General features: G+C 35.8%; 1 protein-coding gene across 1 annotated transcript in view; it reads right to left on the reverse strand.

The window, feature by feature from the left end:
• The window catches only part of LOC144976803 (uncharacterized), a 67712-nt gene that overhangs the window by 34508 nt on the left and 12939 nt on the right, over positions 1 to 20265 (reverse strand). Inside the window, exon 2 of the mRNA XM_078921275.1 lies at positions 11699 to 14025. Within this exon, the coding sequence (XP_078777401.1) occupies positions 11699 to 13853 (2155 nt within the window). The 5' untranslated portion in view covers positions 13854 to 14025. The remainder of the gene's footprint in view (positions 1 to 11698; positions 14026 to 20265) is intronic.

Raw genomic sequence — 20265 nt, forward strand, 5'->3', positions numbered from 1 at the left:
TTATGTATAGACGGATATATAATTTCAATTTTTGAAATCAAATTACCTAGACAGGCATATAGATAGAATGAAGTTGACGACACTCTGGTATTTGTTATTGTTTTCTGTCATCCATGTTTATGAGTAATTCTCATTTAACTGTATCATCCAGACCATAAAAATTCATGGTTACACAGAGTTTTGTGTGTTGGTCCGTTATACTTCCGGATGGCAATGTTGTGAGCTTCTTAGCCAAGCGCATACTATCTGTAGGCGCATATATCATTTTAATTTTTGACATCAAATTACCTAGACAGGCATATATTATTACCGTTTTGAGGCAGTAGATCACGATAATGAAGCGTAAGAAATTCATTTTCGCCGTTTAGAGGTTAACTAACACTACAAAGTCATCTTTTGTCCCTCTTGTGCCAAAACCACCCAAGCCTCTATCTTCCCGACTAGAGGGAGAAGCAGATAACAAAAGACGAGTGAGTTGTAGAGAAGAAGGAGGGAGTCCGACACTGACACCCGACACAAATCTTGACATTTTTCTTTTTTTTAGAGATGGTAGAGAAGGTACGGCTTTAATTTTTTTTTCTTTACTGATAACAACTAACTTTCACGTTTAAAACAAGGTAGACGATTCGGCGGACTTCCTTGAAATTTATTTATAGATAACGCGGAATAATTTTTTTCCCATAATGTTAAACAAAATTCAAAGCCTAAAAGTACCTAATCATATCAAATCGATATTATGACGAGATCTAATTCAATGTGTACTTATTTGCAGGTCTGATAACCTAAATAATTGTTATGGGTTCATTGTAGTTGTAATGGAAATGGTCTCAAACCAACGCCAAAATGTTGTCCATTGCAACAATGTTAAATCGAGTCCCTAATTGGGTTTTGTAATCAAACCTGCCAGTTTTTTATGCATGTCGGTCGAGCTGAATCTGATTCTTAAAATTAAATTGTAAGCTTAATTCAATAACATTTTAATTGAAATAAATGCTTTTCTTAAGGAGTATTAAGTACGATCGATATTTGAAGGACGGGTTTTCTGGCCAAAATTTTGAATAGTGTTTTTTTTTTTTAAATACGGTTATAAAGTACACGTAATTGAACTCCCAGGGAGCACATGTCATCAGCAATATGGTCCAACAGGTGTGACGTCACTTCCCTCGTATTGACGCATAGTAACTTAGTAACAGGTTCTAAACTATCGGAACAATGGCGGACGCCTTTATGAAATACTTTTTCGACGAGCATAAAAGTGTATCCAGAGGAGAAAAACATTATAAATCTGATCATGTTTTGACTTTTATATATTCTGATCACATGACACGTGAAAAAGTTCTAGCCAGCGTGAAGAATAAAAAGTACCGATTTTCTTGGCTTAGAACCAAGCTGCTCCTTGCTAGGGGGACGTGACATCAGACTATTGAATCCTATTGTCACCAACTACAAAAACTTTTTTTGGGGAGCCATATTCTCAAAATTATTTCTAGCTAGTGAAACAAAAGGAGGGGTGGGTGGGTAGAGCACATTGGCTACTGGCATTGACCTACCTTTAGCCAAATTCAAATTTCTCTAGATTTTTTATGGACTCGTTGATCTTGCTCTTTTCATAATTTTACGGAAACCTTTACATACTGGTCAATAAGAGGATATTAACCGATATGGCTCAATAACCGGAAGCTCAATTATTTGATAATTCAACACACAAAGGAACCGGTTTGGGTCCCGAATCAATCGGGTTTATAGTTAATTGTTCTCTTTAAACTTATATGCGGCTATGTGGTCTAGTGGTATGACACTCGCTTTAGGACCGGAAGGTCCTGGGTTCGAGCCTCGCTCGACGCATAGTTGAGTCCTTGGAAAATGCTCTTTTCTCACATTCCCTCGTCGTACATGTTAAGTGTTGCTTTTGGTCAGGGACCCCTTGTAAAGCACTTTGAGCACGTTTAGTGGATATTGCTCTATATAAAAGCTCAATTTTTAAATATCTATTTTTAGCAATATATTGGCTGTCAGATCTAGCGGGACGAACTTTGCGATAGATTAGTGTTCTATTCAAAAGGTAGAGAGTAACTGTCACTACTACCCATTAAACGTTACAGAAACCGGGGTAAGCTTGTGATCTATAGGCCTTAGATGGTACGAGGCATAAATTCAATAGTGGTGATGGAAGTAACAAAAAATGCGTAAATTTCTTGTTTTCTTAGTTCGCTCCCCTGCCATCTTTCTACTCGGCTACGATGGGAGGTAAGTGATCACAACGCCCCCTACACGCGACTTGTGTCATTAATGGCCGCTTGGCAAGCGCTAATTATCTAATTTGTGGCTGTTTATCAAGGGTGTAACACGGAGCAACGGCAACATAAAAATCCTCACAAGAACCCAGCGATATCCCAAAATTATGAGGCTTACGTTTGAGAGCTTCTGATGTTGTTTACCAACTTAATTAAATATACTACCATTTTGATATAATTTATTGTGTTATTTTCACTTTTGTATTTTTAAAAATCTTCCTAAAAACACCCAACAGCTGTTTAGAAATCGTGTAGAAAAATGCAGGGAATTTATAATGCCATTACACCATCTGAAAATAACCACGTACATTAATTATAATGTGAAATTGATGTGAGCAGTTATAATTTAGAAATGTTTCAGTCCTCATGAAAAGAACGGCTAAAAATGACTACCTTGTTGTAGCAATATATCTTCAATATCTTAATATGTTTTTAAAAAAAGTAAACCATCTGAAAATTCGATATTCGCATTGATGTCTTGTGTAATTATGAATTAAACATATTTTTAACTACAAGAAAAATAAGAAAACCATGCCAAATATCGTATCGTATCGTTTAAGAGCTAATAGGTTCTAATAAAAAAAACCTTTAAATGCTCTGTGTAACTTTTATGCATAGATACAATTTATCAATATATAAATTATATTTTTATCATTAATTGATAATATTGAGAATTAAATATATAATACATAAATAAGTGTCACATTCAATATTCATAAGTATAATTAACTCTATTTACATTCATTTGGCATGCCCCATTCGTATATTTGAGTTTCAAGCAAGTGATATGATATACATATAAATAATACTGATATTATAATAATTATTACTACTATCAAATAATGTATTATTCTTATTTTTGAAACGTCGAAATTAAAGTCGAAATTCAATTATTCAGCATGTAGTTAATGGCGACTTAATACTGGTTGGAGACTGTGGGTCAAAAAATATCCTTATTAACTCCTCATTCTCTTCATTGCCTACTGTGCTGCGCACTCTGCAAATATATCAAACAAAACAAACAACAACACGTATTTAAAATTTTGGCCAGAAAACTCGTCCTTCAAATATCGATCGATTAAAATGACCCTAATCTTATCCAAAACTCTTAGTCATGGGACTTCGAGCGATGTCCCAGGTTTGGAGTTGTGGAAAAGATGAGGGTCATTTTAATCAATCGATATTTGATAGACGAGTTTTCTGGCCAAAGTTTTGAATACGTGCCTATTTTTAAAACAGAGAAAATGGCAGTATGGTACATGAAAATCCAGGGAGATGCCACTTCAGCAGGGGTGGTCACGAGTTATCCCTCCCTTAGGTGAATACTGGACAAGGAGTTCCCTCCCCTAGGGGTCATGGAGGTGTGAATCTAAAATTAACAATGTGTCAGTATTATTCACTATATGGTTGTCAAATTAAAGTGGCTGGTGAAGCAATTATATTTGGTGGGTGTATGTTTGCATAAACGTTTATTGATGGTGCTCTGGAGTTATTGAACAACTTTGCTACTTTTCCATGGGAAGATGCCGGAAGTACTTCATCGTACCCATCGGTACTAATATGCACGACCGTACGAGTAGAGTCGATCCGACGTATAGATATAATATGTGTCAGTGCATGACAGTCGGAAGGTGACAATTTTGGATTTGTATTTTTTTTTTTTTTTTTTTTTTTGCATTTTCTGAAAGAACATTTTAATCTTTATTTGAAGTAAATCGAGTGATTTTTCATGAAGTTATAGTCAGATGTATGAGAAAGGTATCCAGCAACTTTTCTCCAATTTCGTACTTTGTCAACTTGACTAGCTGTAAAAATTATTTAGACCTAGAAGTGAAATTAAGTTTTGATGTTTCCCGTAGATCTAGTACAAATAGGGTTGATTTAATCATTTATGACAAGAACACACTTTTGATAAAAATTGACTTCTAACTAAACTTGGCCATATCTCAGTTCAAACATTTTCACCATCCGACTGATTATGTCATTTACTGTAACATATTTGCAGGTCTGATAACCTAATATTGTTATGGGCTCATTGTTGTAATGGAAATACTCTCAAACCAACACAAAATGTTGCCCATTATAACAACGTTAAATCAAGCCCATCATTGTGTTCGGCTATCAGACCTGCAAATATATACTCGTCGAGTCGATTGTAACAAAAAAAAAAAAAATTAAAAAAAAAAAGAATAATGACAGTGACCCACCATTTCAAAGCGGTGTTGTACCGTATTATGTCGCGCAATCGATATTTTACGTGGAACGCTACCAAAATCGGGACAAACTTGGGATACGACGAGCTTTTTGGCTGTTAAGGACTACTGTTTCAACTTGTTTATAGAAGGAACTATGTTGATGTCATTCAGATCTTTGTTATTGTTAAAACTGTTAGTGATAAGGTCTCACCAAATTCTATCAATCAGACTATAGATAGAATGCGCTTGGCTAATAAGCTCATAACATTGCCATTCGGAAGTGTAACAACCCAAGACACAAAACTGTGTGTAATCTTAAACGTTTATAGTCTGGTTGATGCAGTTTAGTGAGAACTACTCATAAACGTGGATGGCAAAAAAAAAAAGAAAAAAAATAACAAAGACCAGAGTAACGTCATCTTCATTCTATCTATAAAAGGTTACACATAGTTTTGTGTATTGGTACGTTATACCCCATGTCATCAAAAGGACTGTCATGGTCTCAAGTGAGTAAAGAGCTACTCGACAATGCATAAAGATATATGTAGAATGAGGCCCCAGAATTTACTAGTTACTATAAATGAAAAACAATTAACGATTTGTTTACAATGAAATAAAAATAATGATGAAATTTAATTAAAAGAGATAAACAGTGATCGTGGCAGTTACAAATAGAGATATGAATATTTTACGTAACTTATGATAATATGTCAGGTTCATAAGTTTACGTTTCCAGGCAGTTGATGGGCTTGGATGATCTATTCCTCTGATAACAGGATCGGACTCGTAAAATTCCACTTCCAGGCAATTGGTAAGAGGTTATTGTGTAGTCCTTTGACAGCGGGCTTGGGTTTGATCCTTGAAGATTATACAATCAAAGTTAAAAGCTCCGGCGTCTTAATGGTGTAGATATAATATCTACAAAGTCCCAAAAGATAAAAATCTTCCAGTATATATATAGGAATAGAGCGACTGGCCGTCCGGCATAGATTGTGGAGAGAAAGTGAGTGTCAAATGTTAGACCTATCAGCTTTTATAATAAGTGGCTACGTGACAGAATGTAGAACGAAAAGTATTCACTAATTAGAAATTAATTCGAGGGAAGGCTATAAAAGGAAAATATAACTGGAGTGAGATGAATTCAGTTCTTAATAAAATAAAATTTAATAAGATAATTGTGAACAACCTTTACTGTGACACCCCCCACCCACGTTTAAAATATACTCTTTAACCATTATGGGAAAGATAGATTTTACAAACGGAAGTAAATTTACTATCATGATACTCTAGCATTAATCCATTGTTATGATTTGTGCTACAATTAAATTATTTATTAACTAGACATGGAAATGTTTATATTAACGTAGGTATATGAATGGGTGACAATAACAATGAAAGATTGTGATTACAAATCATTGTGATGAACAACATGATGGCAATGTGATTACAAATCATTGTGATAAACAATTAACGATTTGTTTACAATGAAATAAAAATAATGATGAAATTTAATTAAAAGAGATAAACAGTGATCGTGGCAGTTACAAATAGAGATATGAATATTTTACGTAACTTTTGATAATATGTCAGGTTCATAAGTTTACGTTTCCAGGCAGTTGATGGGCTTGGATGATCTATTCCTCTGATAACAGGATCGGACTCGTAAAATTCCACTTCCAGGCAATTGGTAAGAGGTTATTGTGTAGTCCTTTGACAGCGGGCTTGGGTTTGATCCTTGAAGATTATACAATCAAAGTTAAAAGCTCCGGCGTCTTAATGGTGTAGATATAATATCTACAAAGTCCCAAAAGATAAAAATCTTCCAGTATATATATAGGAATAGAGCGACTGGCCGTCCGGCATAGATTGTGGAGAGAAAGTGAGTGTCAAATGTTAGACCTATCAGCTTTTATAATAAGTGGCTACGTGACAGAATGTAGAACGAAAAGTATTCACTAATTAGAAATTAATTCGAGGGAAGGCTATAAAAGGAAAATATAACTGGAGTGAGATGAATTCAGTTCTTAATAAAATAAAATTTAATAAGATAATTGTGAACAACCTTTACTGTGACAAGGACGACCGTCCAGATTTTGTGACGGGAGTCCTAACCTTGAAAATAATTATCATAATATTAAATATGCTGAAAGTGTCATGCTGTAAAAGCTTTTTTAAAAAAAACAAATTTCTCCCGAGAGAGCGTAGCAAATCGGCTACGATTAGCACACCCTATCCCTGAAAGCTCCCTGCTGAGAGCTGGGGTGCGTGATGTTATGGCTCTATTAGCACGTGCTGAAGGTGAGAGGTGTGAATGAATCGTGAGTACATAGTAAGTTAAGTATGACTTAGTGTGAGTGCCACATAAACCGTCTACCCAGAGGGATAAAGTTCCATTAGTACAATGTATATATAGTATGCGCTTGGTTAAGAAGCTCACAGCATTGCCATCCGGAAGTACAACGGACCAACACACAAAACTATGTGTAAACTTGAACGTTAAAAGCCTAGCGAAGACAGTTTGGTGAGAATTACTCATAAACGCGGATGACAAAAAACAATAACAAATACCCGAATAACGTCAACTTCATTCTATTTATACATATTATTATCTTTTTGAATAATGAAACTAGTCGGGAAGAGATTTGCGGTCTTGTGGTATGACACTCGCTTTCGGATCGGAAGGTCCTGGGTTCGAGCCTCGCTTGGCGCATAGTTGAGTCCTTGGAAAAAGGCTCTTTACTCATATTCTCTCACCGTACTCAGGTGTAAAATGAGTACCTGGCCGTTAACAGCGTTGTCTCTGTCCGAAAAAAATTGTAATATCGCCTAACAGGCGTCATGTCTCGTTCTACTTGTTACGTGTTTCTGTTGGACAGGGACCCTTTGTAAAGCGCTTTGAGCACGTTTAGTTTAGTGGAAAAGTTCAAGTTTAAAAGATTAAGTTTAATAACACTGATCAAAATAATGTCAGTAAAAGATTTACGAGGAAGGCATATACGTATAATGCATGGTGAAATGCAAAGTTTGAAGTTGAGATCTACATACTTAACCAAATAAAATATGAAAACAAAAACAAAACAAACAAAATAAAAATGTAAAAAATACGAAAATTAAAGAAACAGACAAAAAATAAATAGATAAAAATGTTTACAAACGAAGAAAACATTACACCTGTAAAAGAGGGGTTTAATGATGTCACAATAATAAGAACAACCAGAACAACAATAATGACAATAATGATAGCAACAACAATAACAACAACAACAACAACAACAATAATAATGTAAGTAATAATGATGCTGATGATGATAATGATGATGTTAATATTAATAATGATAATAATGAAAACAATAATAATAATAATTATTATTATTATTATTATTATTATTATTATTATTATTATTATTATTATTTTATTATTATTATTATTCTAATAATAATCATAACAATAATAATAATAATAATAATAATAATTTTTCAGCTCATCTTTCCACGCATGATTCATCTTTATGCTTCAAACCGCTCCCTTTGATAATGTCGTATGGAAAGACAACAGGCGTCATGTCCCGTTCTACGTGTTTTGTGTTGCTGTTGGTCAGGGACCCTTTGTAAAGCGCTTAAAGCACGTTTAGTGGATATTGCGCTATATAAAAGCTGACGGTTTTTAATTTTTATTAATTTTTTTTTTTTTTTTGGGGGGGGGGGGGGGGGTAGGAGGTTCCGACACATCCCGACATAATACCGTTTTGAGAGGTTGCATCACATATGTGTTTAATTGCTTCAAGACATCATTATGACCGATTTAACAAATACTAAAAAGTCTATATTATACTTTAAAATGGCCAGAAATATTACATTTTAATTTATGTAAAAATATTCATTTTGCTCAATGAAATACGTATCTAAACTTTACCCACATCTATTATTTTTGTTTTAACAAGAACTTCAAATATTTAGCATCCAACCCAATCCGACGCAATACCGTTTCAAGGCGATGGTTTAAAAATGGTTATCTGTAGGAAGTGATAAAGGCAGTTCCATGCAAAGTGCCCCAATGAAGAATTAACCCCTCATGTGATCCATCGTTTTAAAACGGTATTATGTCGGGACGAACCAGTTGCTGGAAAATTATGTTATACCCATGAAAATGAAAATTTGGGTTAATTTCTGTTTTTTTCTTTATGAGGAGAATAAATACAATTTCTTGCAATACAAAATCTGAAAGTTGGTATTTCTTTTGATTTTAGTTCATTTTTACTTTTCTGGGGCCGATTGCCTCCCGGCATGATATCGTTTTGAGACGGCCGGTCACATATATGTATATGCTGCCCTAAAGCTGTAGGCTGAAGAGTTTTGAGCAAAACTGAAAAGAACAGCTTCAAATAGAGCAAAAAAACAAAAAACAAAAGAGAAGAAAAAAAAAAGTAATAACCATTATTTCAGACTAAAAATCCTTCGACAGCCGACATTAAAAACAATATTTTTTTCGTGTGTGTGTGTATGTGTGTGTGTGTGTGTGTGTGTGTGTGTGTGTGTGCGTGTGTTTGGGCTTGCTTGTGTCAAAAGCTAACTTCCGAGCTCTCGGGAGTATGCAGTAGAAATTCACATTATTAAAAAAAAATATACCTCGGCAATTTTTATTTTATGCTTGAGACTATTTTCACCACACTAATCGGGCTTCACAGTGTAGTATATTCTGAGTCAGAACAATGATATTACGAAGACAATGGGGCCGACACCTTTGCATCTTCGTGAATTTCGTGGCACAAAATTCCAACGTGGCAGAGGCAGGGATTCTTGCCCGAGCGCGAACAGCACGGCGTTCCTTCAAAGTGACTCTCTGTTGTGGTAACTAATTGTACAAACTACAACCAGCCCAGGAACCGAACGATAATACTTCTTTTGGAATGGCGTCAAAAAAGAACAAGGGTCACGATCATGTTGATGTTAGATGCCCTGCAGGGCAAGGATTGACGAGAGGCTCCTAAAATAGTTGGATGGAAGCTTGGATATTCTGAGATAAAAACTAACACACATGTAACAATACGGAAATGGTCCCAAAATGCGTTAAAATTGTTATCTCTCGCAATCCTAGCATGCTGCAGAAAATAATTTTGGAAAAGGACAAGATTTCGGAAAGTGTACACAATCATTGATTGGGACGGTGATATTTTCAGAAGTATAGAATTGAAAATTGGATATTATCCACCTGCACGAAGAAGAAACGAAATGCAAAACATTTTGGTTTTGCTTCTTTCTCGTTTTTGTCTTCTTCTTCTTCTTCTTCTTCTTCTTCTTCTTCTTCTTCTTCTTCTTCTTCTTCTTCTTCTTCTTCTTCTTCTTCTTCTTCTTCTTCTTCTTCTTCTTCTTCTTCTCTCTCTCTCTCTCTTTCTCTCTCTCTCTCTCTCTCTCTCTCTGTGTGTGTGTGTGTGTGTGTGTGTGTGTGGTGGGTTAGAATGTCGACAACTGAAAACAATGAGTACTACGTTACTGTGAAAATGTAATCCTCGTAAATTTTGACGTTTTAATATTCTTTGGTGAGTCGTCGTCACCTGTTCTATCCAAGCTCGACGTATCTGTTGTGAGTAACTATTATGTTTGTTGGTGTGATTTACGCTATGCGACTCAAGTTTGTTATCCTTGTAACGTTAGTTAAAACAACGGAAGAACGTGGGTTTTTGTCACAATAATCATTTCTGGAGAGAAGAAATGGCTGTCTCTTGGATTCTGTTTAAAAAAGTGACGCGAAGTGTGCTAGTAACCTTTTACAAATTAATGAAGACGGAACAGATAAATAAGACTGTTTTATTGATAAAAATATCTTACCATCCCCCCCCCCCTTTCTCCTTAACTCTCTCCTTACCGATCCTTTTCAGTATTTTCCCAAAATGGCAGGCTTACCCAGCAGAAAAACTGATTTTTAAAACTCAAACAAGCTCTCTACAAGACAACTTTATGTTCTTATTAATCAAACAAAGATCATTCTTCAAAGTTTGTGATGTACAAAATAAGTCTGAGTAAGAGAAATGTAGATTGTGTCATAACAAATGTGACGATTTTCCCGTAGGTGGTAAGGAGAGAATTAACCCCCCCCCCCCCCCCCCCGCCACACACACACACACACACACACACACGCATACACATACACAATGGAAGGAAAACAAAGAAGGAAAAGTTTTTTTTCGCTGGGAACAATTTAAAACCATTTTGTATTCTAACGGCTGACTGGAGGTTCAAATTTATCGGCTCACTCTTTAAACTGAATGAAGTTGACGTCACTCAGCGCTTTATTGTAGATTTCGATCGCAAGTTGGGGGATTACACACACACACACACACACACACACACACACACACACACAGAGTGAGAGAGAGAGAGAAAGAGAGAGAGAGAGAAAGAAAGAGAGAGAGAGAGAACGAGAGAGAGAGAGAGAAAGAGAGAAAGAGAGAGAGAGAGAGAGAGAGAGAGAGGAGAGAGAGAGAGAGAGAGAGAGAGAGAGAGAGAGAGAGAGAGAGAGAGAGAGGTCACTTAACGGAGAGAAAGTTAACTGGATGAGACCTTGTTGCAAATGAATTAAAATAATGATTTAATAAAAAAATATATATATGAAAGATGAAAATAGCACAAAATCGTATTGTGTTGGGAGTGAACTGGATATGGAAAAAGGCTTTAAAATTACAATGATCAAGAATACGAATTATTTGTTTGGTCGTTCAATAAAACAAAAGCCTCACCAAAGTATCATTTTCTTGGCTATAAATTTAATCATTCCCAATCTAAAGCATTTGATACACAATACTGCTTTCTCTGAAAAAACAAGTATTTAAATTTTGGCCAGAAAACTCACCCTTCAAAAATTGATCGATTTAAATAACCCTTATATTGGCAAAAAAAACTCAACCTGGGACTTCGCAAAGTCCCTGGTCGGAGAGTTTTTGCCCAGATGATGGTCATTTTAATTGATGATATTTGAAGGACGAGTTTTCTGGCCAAATTATAAATACAGATTTGGGACAATGGGTCCCAATTGGTCGCTTATAATGAATGGAGATAAAAAAAAAAAAAGAAAGAAAGAAGGGAAAGTGAAAAGGAATAAAAAGAAGAGACAAGAATTATCAGAAGATCTTTACAACATAAGAAAACCTTTAAAAAAAAACAAAAACAAAGGAAAGTAAAAATAAAAAAAGAAATGTCCTTTTTATACCTTACCTTGAGACGCCATGTCCATTCCATCAACAGACAAACCAGATGCATTCGTCACGGAGGCCGCAGCCGCCGCTGATGTTGAAGAACTCCCATAAGGACTCTGATCATTGCTAGAAGGAGGAGACATGCTCTGTGGCGATCCCGTACTGCCTGTAGGAGACAATGGCTGCTTAACTCCTGGGGCGTTGTTGGCTACACGACTGGGATACGGTCCCCACGGAGAATAGGCCATGCTATGATGATTTCCTGAAGGTATTCCTGACATTGCTGGGGTAGAGGAAGATGTATCTCTATTGTAAGAACTTCGCTGGTCACGTAAGTATATCGAAGACAGGTTACCATCTCCTGACGCGTCAATAGCTAAATGTCTGTTATAGCTCAAGGAATTTATTGAAGTTGCAGCAGATGGCGCTCTTAAACTAGAGCCTCCATCTTTGACAAGAGTGTCTTTTGAATACATTCCTGCGGAGTATGACGAAGATGTATCTCGAGCAGAGGATGGGGAGGAGGATGAGTCTTTGTTATGTAAATGATAGGATGAATGTGTTGATGCGAGGTATGAGGAAGATGGGTCGGTGGGAGAGTGTAATAAATTTGTAGAATTGTTACTGTCTTGCTGATGACTTTCCCTAGAAGATGGTAACATTGAACTGTTATTATTAACACTGTATAAATCTCTACGAGGATTTTCAGTAGACGACGTGTTATTCTCGTCACGGGAAGGGGTTAGGGCCGATGTCGCGCTATTATCGCGATTGATCAATCCTCGGATTGCAGAGGATGACGTGGATGTTGATGAACCCATAACTTCACGATCGTCATGCATTGGAGGTGTCATATTAGCTGTGGCTACTGTAGCTGGAAGATTTCCTGAATAGTGATTCATTCCGTAATTTGACATACTCCCGTAGTCTCCCGCACCCACTGCAGCTGGGTTCATTGAGCTCATTCCGTGGAGAGAGTGGTGAAAATTGGGAAGGTTTGAGGCACCTGTCATATTGTGTATGTTTGATACTCCTTGAAAATTGGACATGCTGGGCAAAGCTGATGTCATATTAGACATTGCGGACATATTCGCCAAATGATTGGACACCGGCGATTGGAATCCAGGAACCCCAGTCATCCCGCAAGCGCCTTGGGAATATCTATTGTTGAATCCATAATTCATCCCGATTTGTTGTACAGAATTCCCGGCCGCCATCATCTGCTGACCGTACGGATCGTAAGACGGCATCTGACCGTTGGGCATTCCGCAAGACATATTCATGCTAGACATGCCTCCACCGTGAGGTCCCATGAAATCATAGTGGCCCATCATGGAAGGACTACCGCCCATACCATTTAACATGCCAAACGGTTTTAGAGCTTGGCATTTTCTTCGAAACCCCCTAGGTCTTCGTCTGAAAGACCCTTCTTCAAACATGAACTCTGCAGATGGGTCAATGGTCCAGAAGTGTCCTTTCCCTGGTCGACCAATTCCTTTTGGGAGTTTGATGAAACATTCATTTAGAGAGAGATTATGTCTGACCGAGTTCTTCCAGCCTTGATAACTTCCTCTGAAGAATGGGAACCTTTGTTGAAGAAACTGGTATATTTCACTAAGTGTACAACGCTTTGTAGGTGAGGATTGAATTGCCATAACAATCAGGGCTATATATGAATACGGTGGTTTTTCTGAACGTCGGACTCCAACGCCGCCTTTCTTTCCTCCCTTTTCATCGTCCAGATTTTCTGGAGGATTTGTGGTCGTACTGGGAGCCTCGTCATCACTATCAGCATCGCCAGCATCATGATTGTCACCACCGCCTCCAACCGTAGAGCCTTCACTACCCCGATTCCCACCCACACTGCCATTGCTCAGATTATGTGTAAGTCTTGTCTCATTCGTTATCATTTTGTCTTCGTGTTTTATGGGCATTATGTTTTTCATGTCACAAAGGTCATGTCCATTTGACATAGGAAGCAATGAAGATTGATCGTGGTACTTCAGTGTTGATTCGTAAGGTTTTAAAGATGTTTCGTAAGGCTTTACCATTGAGGATTCATAAGATCTAAGCGAAGGATCATGAGGTTTGTGATGTAGCTCATACGACTTAATGTGGGTGTCATAGTGTTTGATTGGTGTATTGTAGCCTTTGTGTTCCATTAAACACTCCATTTTCTGTGACGTTTTACCCCCTTGGTCTGCTGTTATATTCTAGAAACGAATAGACTTATGGTGGAGTCAGTTATTTGATATATTGTTTATCCATTACCAAATGATTTCAATTCTTGCCGATGATCCTTCAACCTTTTCCGACATCAAAGTAAGTTCTTTAAAGTTATCTTATCTGAAAATAAAAGAATTATAATAGTCATAGATCGAATAAAGGACAACATCTTGGAATGAACAAATTATGAAATGCAATGAATCGACGGCTGACTGAAAATGTGGCCAGAGTTCATCGTGCTTTCTGAAGCGTTTAGCAGAAGAAAACTATAGCTTGGACCCTTTCTATGGGATGTTTGTATGTCAAAAAGTTTTGTTTTTTTCTGTTATTGAGTCACATATATCCGATCACTACTTTGTGAACGGAAGGGTTAAAGAAAAAATCGACTGAACACATCTGTGATACTGCTGTCATGGTTAAAAATAATAGGAGGTCTGTGGTTAATTTTCTAAACAATATTAACGCAAATGATTCTGATCAAAGATGAATTCAGTCTTACTATTTGAGATTTAAGAAAACGTGCTTCTCTTCTCTTTTTTTTTTACGTTTCCCATTTTTACGCTACGTTACTTTTTACATATCATTTACATTCTTGTTACTTTCACTGCCGCTGTGTTGCTTCAGCTGCTCAATGTTGATATGATTATTGTTTTCGTATTTGTTATTTTGGTTGTTGTTGTTGTTGCAACGATCCATTGGTAACTTTTGTTGTTGTTGTTTATATTCTTGTTATTGTCGTTGTAAGTCCTTAAACTAGTGGTGGTGGTACTACTAGTGATGATGATGATGATGATGATGATGATGATGATGATGATGATGATGATGATGATGATGATGATGATGATGATGATGATGAAAGTGGTTATGACGATGATGAAGATGATGGTAATGATGATGGTCATGATAATGATAACAACAACAACAGTGACTACGACGACGACAATGATGTTGATGATGATGATGATGATGATGATGATGATGATGATGATGATGGTATTGATTTCGTCGTTGTTGGTGTTGGTGTTGTTGTTGTTGTTGATGAAATGTCCATATCATTTGTCTATATGTATTATGATATTATTAAAGCTTCTATTCTATTTATTTTATTTTCTCTTTACATCTTTCAGCTTTAAGTAGCAACACTGACATAAACGCCAAATAAGAAGATGTTGAAAAAGTAAAAACATTATCATAAGATCATCGTAACCGTGTTGCATGACAAAAATCCTTAGAATCATTGCCAAACTCTGAAAAACAAAACAGCATGTATTTAAAAGTTTGGCCAGAAAACTCGTCCTTCAAATATCGATCGATTACAATGACCCTCCTCTTAGCAAAAAATCTCAAACCTGGGACTTCGCGCGAAGTCCCAGGTTTGAGAGTTTTTGCTAAGACGAGGGTCATTTTAATCGATCGATATTTGAAAGACGAGTTTTATGGCCAAAATTTTAAATACCTGATTTTTCAATGTGCGTGAGATCAGAACGTAATGGCTACCTTATCTTACCATTGCAATATTATATATCTTGTGAAACAATACCTTAATTCGTCATATTATTCATAAAGCAAGAGATAAGATTTGCTACGATAGAAATATAAATTATGTTCTTATTGCTAAGGATACAGTTTTTATAATCAAATCAAGATTAGCAGAGAGTCAGCCGAGTACAGCATCTTTACGTTGACAAGGGCGCAGTTAAGATTTTAAAAAAATAAAATCCTTTATCATTCTTCCTTCCGAGGGTTTTAAAAAAAGTTTCCTGAATCGAGAAAGGACTGAGGTAACCCATACATTAGCCACAGTTCAGCGCCATGAAGGGAGCAATACGTTTCTTGCTCAAGGAAAATAAATCGGGATTCCGGCTGCGGGGTTCGAACGAAGATCCATCGGAAGAAAAGCAATGCATTATCTACTTGGCCATCTCGTCCGTTATCACCATTTGCAGAATTATTTTGTCTGAATTCAATAAAGTGACTTTCGGGTATATATATATATATATATATATATATATATATATATATATATATATATATATATATGTGTGTGTGTGTGTGTGTGTGTGTGTGTGTGTGTTCGCGTGTATGTGTCCTTTTTCTAGGGTTATCGGATACTGTGTTAAACGTTTCTCAGAATCTATGAAATTGTCTGAAAATCTCCAGTCATCACAGAGATAATGTATTATGACACCATAGAGATATTTATTTTGAAAGGGTATGTTTATTTTGACTCATTCTAAATTATAAATTTTTAACATCAATTTTGCCATAAAATTTTGATTCGCAACATTGTAATGTTCTAATACAAATCCCATAGATTAAAATTGTAAAATCTGTATGGTGACATAAAATGCTATACATGTTGATAAGAGGGGAAATGTGGAGGTTATTAGTTTATTCATTAGTTTTAATGGAAAATTTGCCATAAGATTATAATATTTTTGGGTGCCAGGCCCCCAAATCAGGACGCAGCAGGGGTATCAACAAAGAAAGATAATGTATTTTTCACCAAAAATGTTGTTTATATCATCATATAATGATGATTCTACAGAACGATTAATACCGCCCAATATAGGTAATTAAACTTTTATTAGAGAATACCCAAACCGTCCCATAAGCCATCAGCTTTGATCTGTCCGGCGGAAGGGAGGCGAAATGAGGACAAATGCGAAGGCCAAGGTCAAATAAGGACTCATGATTACGCCCTTCTAAATAACCATTGGAATCAACGGGCAATAGATTTAGCCCTAATATAAGGAAGATTTGCAAGTTACTCGTACATTAATCTGTGAAAAATAGTTTTATAATGTTTAGATTACCTAATAATTATGTGCTCGATTATAAAAAAATTAACATTTGCAGTACGAACAAAGTTGATCTCCAACCCTATCTTTTTAAAAGGAACAGATTATGGACCACCAAGGTCTTCTAGCTATATATAGCATTACCTCATATAGCAGAAACCAACGCAGATTTATTTCAAAATATAGCTTAAGTTTTTCTTCTCAGTATTTGTTTTTATTATTATTTTGCTGGATTTTTGTTTTGCAGTTTTAAAACCAAATAAAATTATTATCAAATTTAGGTACACTATTCAATATGTATGGTCAGTATTATTATATGGCTGCGAAAGCTGGACAATTACAGAAGACATTAGAAAGAAACTGGAGGCAGCAGAAATGTGGTTTCTTAGAAGGATGTTAAGAATCTCGTGGACAGAGAAGAAAACTAATGAAGAAGTATTAACGCAAGCTGAAACTAAAAGGTTATTAATTCGTACAATAAGAAAAAGACAAATGCAATTTTAGGGCACCTAAATCGACATAAATGTATTGAACATCTTGCTCTCACGGGAAAGATAGAAGGTAAAAAGAGTAAAGGTAGACCAAGAAAAATATATTTGAATAGTTTGAAAAGCTGGGTGACAAAGAAAGAGAAGAGTAATATTAGTTTTCTGAGGTTATCTGATCAGAGAGATGAATCGCGTACCATGATCACCGATGTCTGGCACAGACTTGGTACTTGAAGAAGAAGAATTCAATAAAGTATTCCAATTGTCAATTCCGCTAGTTATAAGAACATGCATTACACATTTTCACCAAAAACTTGTCAATTTTGACTGACATATTTTACTTGAGACCCACCCCATCGTGTCAATCAGGCATTATATCGAGGTTTAAGAACATTGAATTAAAATTGTTTTACAAAACGATCATGACATTTCAATTTGATTTTTGTTTTGTTTTGTTTCGTTTTTAAAAATTCTTTATTTAACTGATTAATTTATTTATTTGTTGTTTTTTTTTTAATCATTGGTTTTTTTTTTGTTATTTAGGAAATCATATTATTTTTAAAAAAAACAAATAAACTCATCCCAAGTTTCGCGTTATTTTTGGCTGTAAATTCAAGATTAAGCTTTTAGTTCATCCCTAAAGATACGGTTTTGAAGCGTTGGGTCACGACATAAAGTATTCAAAAAAGTGAGAGGAGCAGGTACCTATGTTATGAATAACAAGAAAGGAAAGGAATAGAGAAGTGCCAGAAGCGACGTGCACATATTTGCAAGTCTGATAACCCAATTCCTTATGGGCTCATTGTTGTCACACTAAATCTTAAAAAAATTGACGCGTAATATTGTCCATTACAACAATGTTAAACTTGGCCCATAAGAGGGTTCGGATGTCAGACCTGCTTACATGTACACGTCGGCCAGAAGACAATAAATAGAGAATAATATAACTTTTCACTGTGATTGGGAGTTGTTGACCCATGGATGAGATCCATTTTTGCCTTTCCGGAAGAGGGACGCTTTATACGTATATTGTTTCACAGCAAATTATTTATAGGGAAATGGTAAAATAAGGTAGCCATGGCGTTCTGACCTGCCATTCATTAATAATGCATGTGTTTTAAATCGTGGCGAGAGAACACGTCATTCAAATATGGATCGATTAAGATGAACCTCTCCTTGGTAAAAGTCCCAGGTTTGAGAGTTTTTGCCAAGATGAGCGTCATTTTAATCGATCGAATTTTGAAGGACGAGTTCCCTAGCCATAATTTCAAATACTACCTATGATAGTCAGCAGTGGATGCACACAGTAGCAGGCCTAAAAACAAAACGCAATTATGAGTTTGATTTTACAATGTTGTTATTTATACAATTTTGCGTTGGTTTTAGAGTATTTTCATAACAACAATAATGAACTCAATACAATTTGGGTCACCAGACCTGCAAATCAGAGCACGTATGCCATTACCTATTTGGCAGAGATTTGTAACACGTTCGTTCATCACCACCAGGTAGTCGTCGATGAAAACTCACGATATTTCTCTCACGACATTTGAATTACAAACGTGATGCACTTGTTCCGACGTTGATCTTGACAAGTAATTCAGTGTAAATTTTAAGAAAAACAAACAGTTAGGTTTGATCACCCTTTAATGAAAGGCAATTCCCCCAGCCTTCAAGTTTAGTTATATCGTCCCGAAATTATTATTTTTTCAATATTGGGGAAAATATGATTGATTTTTATTAACCGGTAAACTGCCGTAATCTGGAAAAACATGTAGTTAAAAATTTGATCAGAAAACTCGACCTTCAAATTAAATTATATCGATCGATTTAAATGACCTTCAACTTGGCAAAAACTCTCAATTGCGGTCTTTGCAAAGCCCCAGGTTTGAGAGTTTTTTGTCGTTGTTGCCAAGATTAGGGTAATTTAAATCGATCGATTTTTGTAGGACGAGTTTTCTGGTCAATTTTTTTAAATAAATGTTTTTCCAGAGTATGGTGGCTAACTAGTCAATGTAGCCAACACCGCAGTAAAACAGAATTACCAATGAATTTCTGATTACTGGTGAGCAATAAGAAAATTTGCAGCTGCAAGGAAACCTTTTACCTATTCCAACATCTGACGATAATTATTATACTGATCGTTACTATTATTATCATCATTAATATCAATGTGATTTCTCAACTTGCATCACCTGTAGAATGACGAGAAAGGGGTGGAGAAGATCAGCTGTGCTAGATAACTTTTTAAAATTCGGCGTAAAGGAGAAATTTAAATGTTATGAGCGTGTATTATGTTTGCCTGGGTAATACTTTAATGGTTGATCAGGAAATCCCGTTCGTATTGTTTAAAAACAAGAGGGGTGTGGGGTGGGGGGGGGTGGAGATAAAGATATGAACATTGTGTATGAAACAGTGCCAGACAAAGCAAAAAAGAAAATGCAAGAAAAAACACCATCCCCAAATAAATCGTCCTTCCTACATTGGGAGGAAGGTTGAATTTTTGTGATGGTTTTTTTTTTTACCTATATTTTTCTTTTTTTCTTTATCTGGCAATGTTTCATACATACTTTTTCACATATCTTACAACAGTGCCTGCTCCTTTATTTTTTGCTTTGATATTTTCAAACAGAAAAAAAAAGAAAAGAAACCCATCTTGTCAAATTGGTATTACGTCTGGATGAACTCTTAGTGTTGGAAATTCAATCCGTAACCACGAATATACAATTCTGAGTTAATTTCTATTCCATACATTTGAATTGAAAACATAAAGTTTGTATTTCTTCTAATATCAATTCTAAATCAACTTTTCAGAGTCTTAAATTCATCCGGACATAAGACCATTTTCATTTTCAGAAATTTGCCATTTTACCAAAAAAGTAGCATATATTGTTTTGAAATATCTAAAATCTTAATTACAAACAAAATAGATAATATCACACACACACACACACACACACACACACACACACACATATATATATATATATATATATATATATATCAAAATAACTTTCCGTTTTTCAAACTTTTCTTACTGCCTATACTCTTTTCGGCCGTGTTTTTCGTGC

Source organism: Berghia stephanieae, chromosome 7, assembly GCF_034508935.2.
Source record: "Berghia stephanieae isolate SIO BIC M18660-M18661 chromosome 7, UCSD_Bste_1.3, whole genome shotgun sequence".
Classification (NCBI taxonomy): domain Eukaryota; kingdom Metazoa; phylum Mollusca; class Gastropoda; order Nudibranchia; family Aeolidiidae; genus Berghia; species Berghia stephanieae.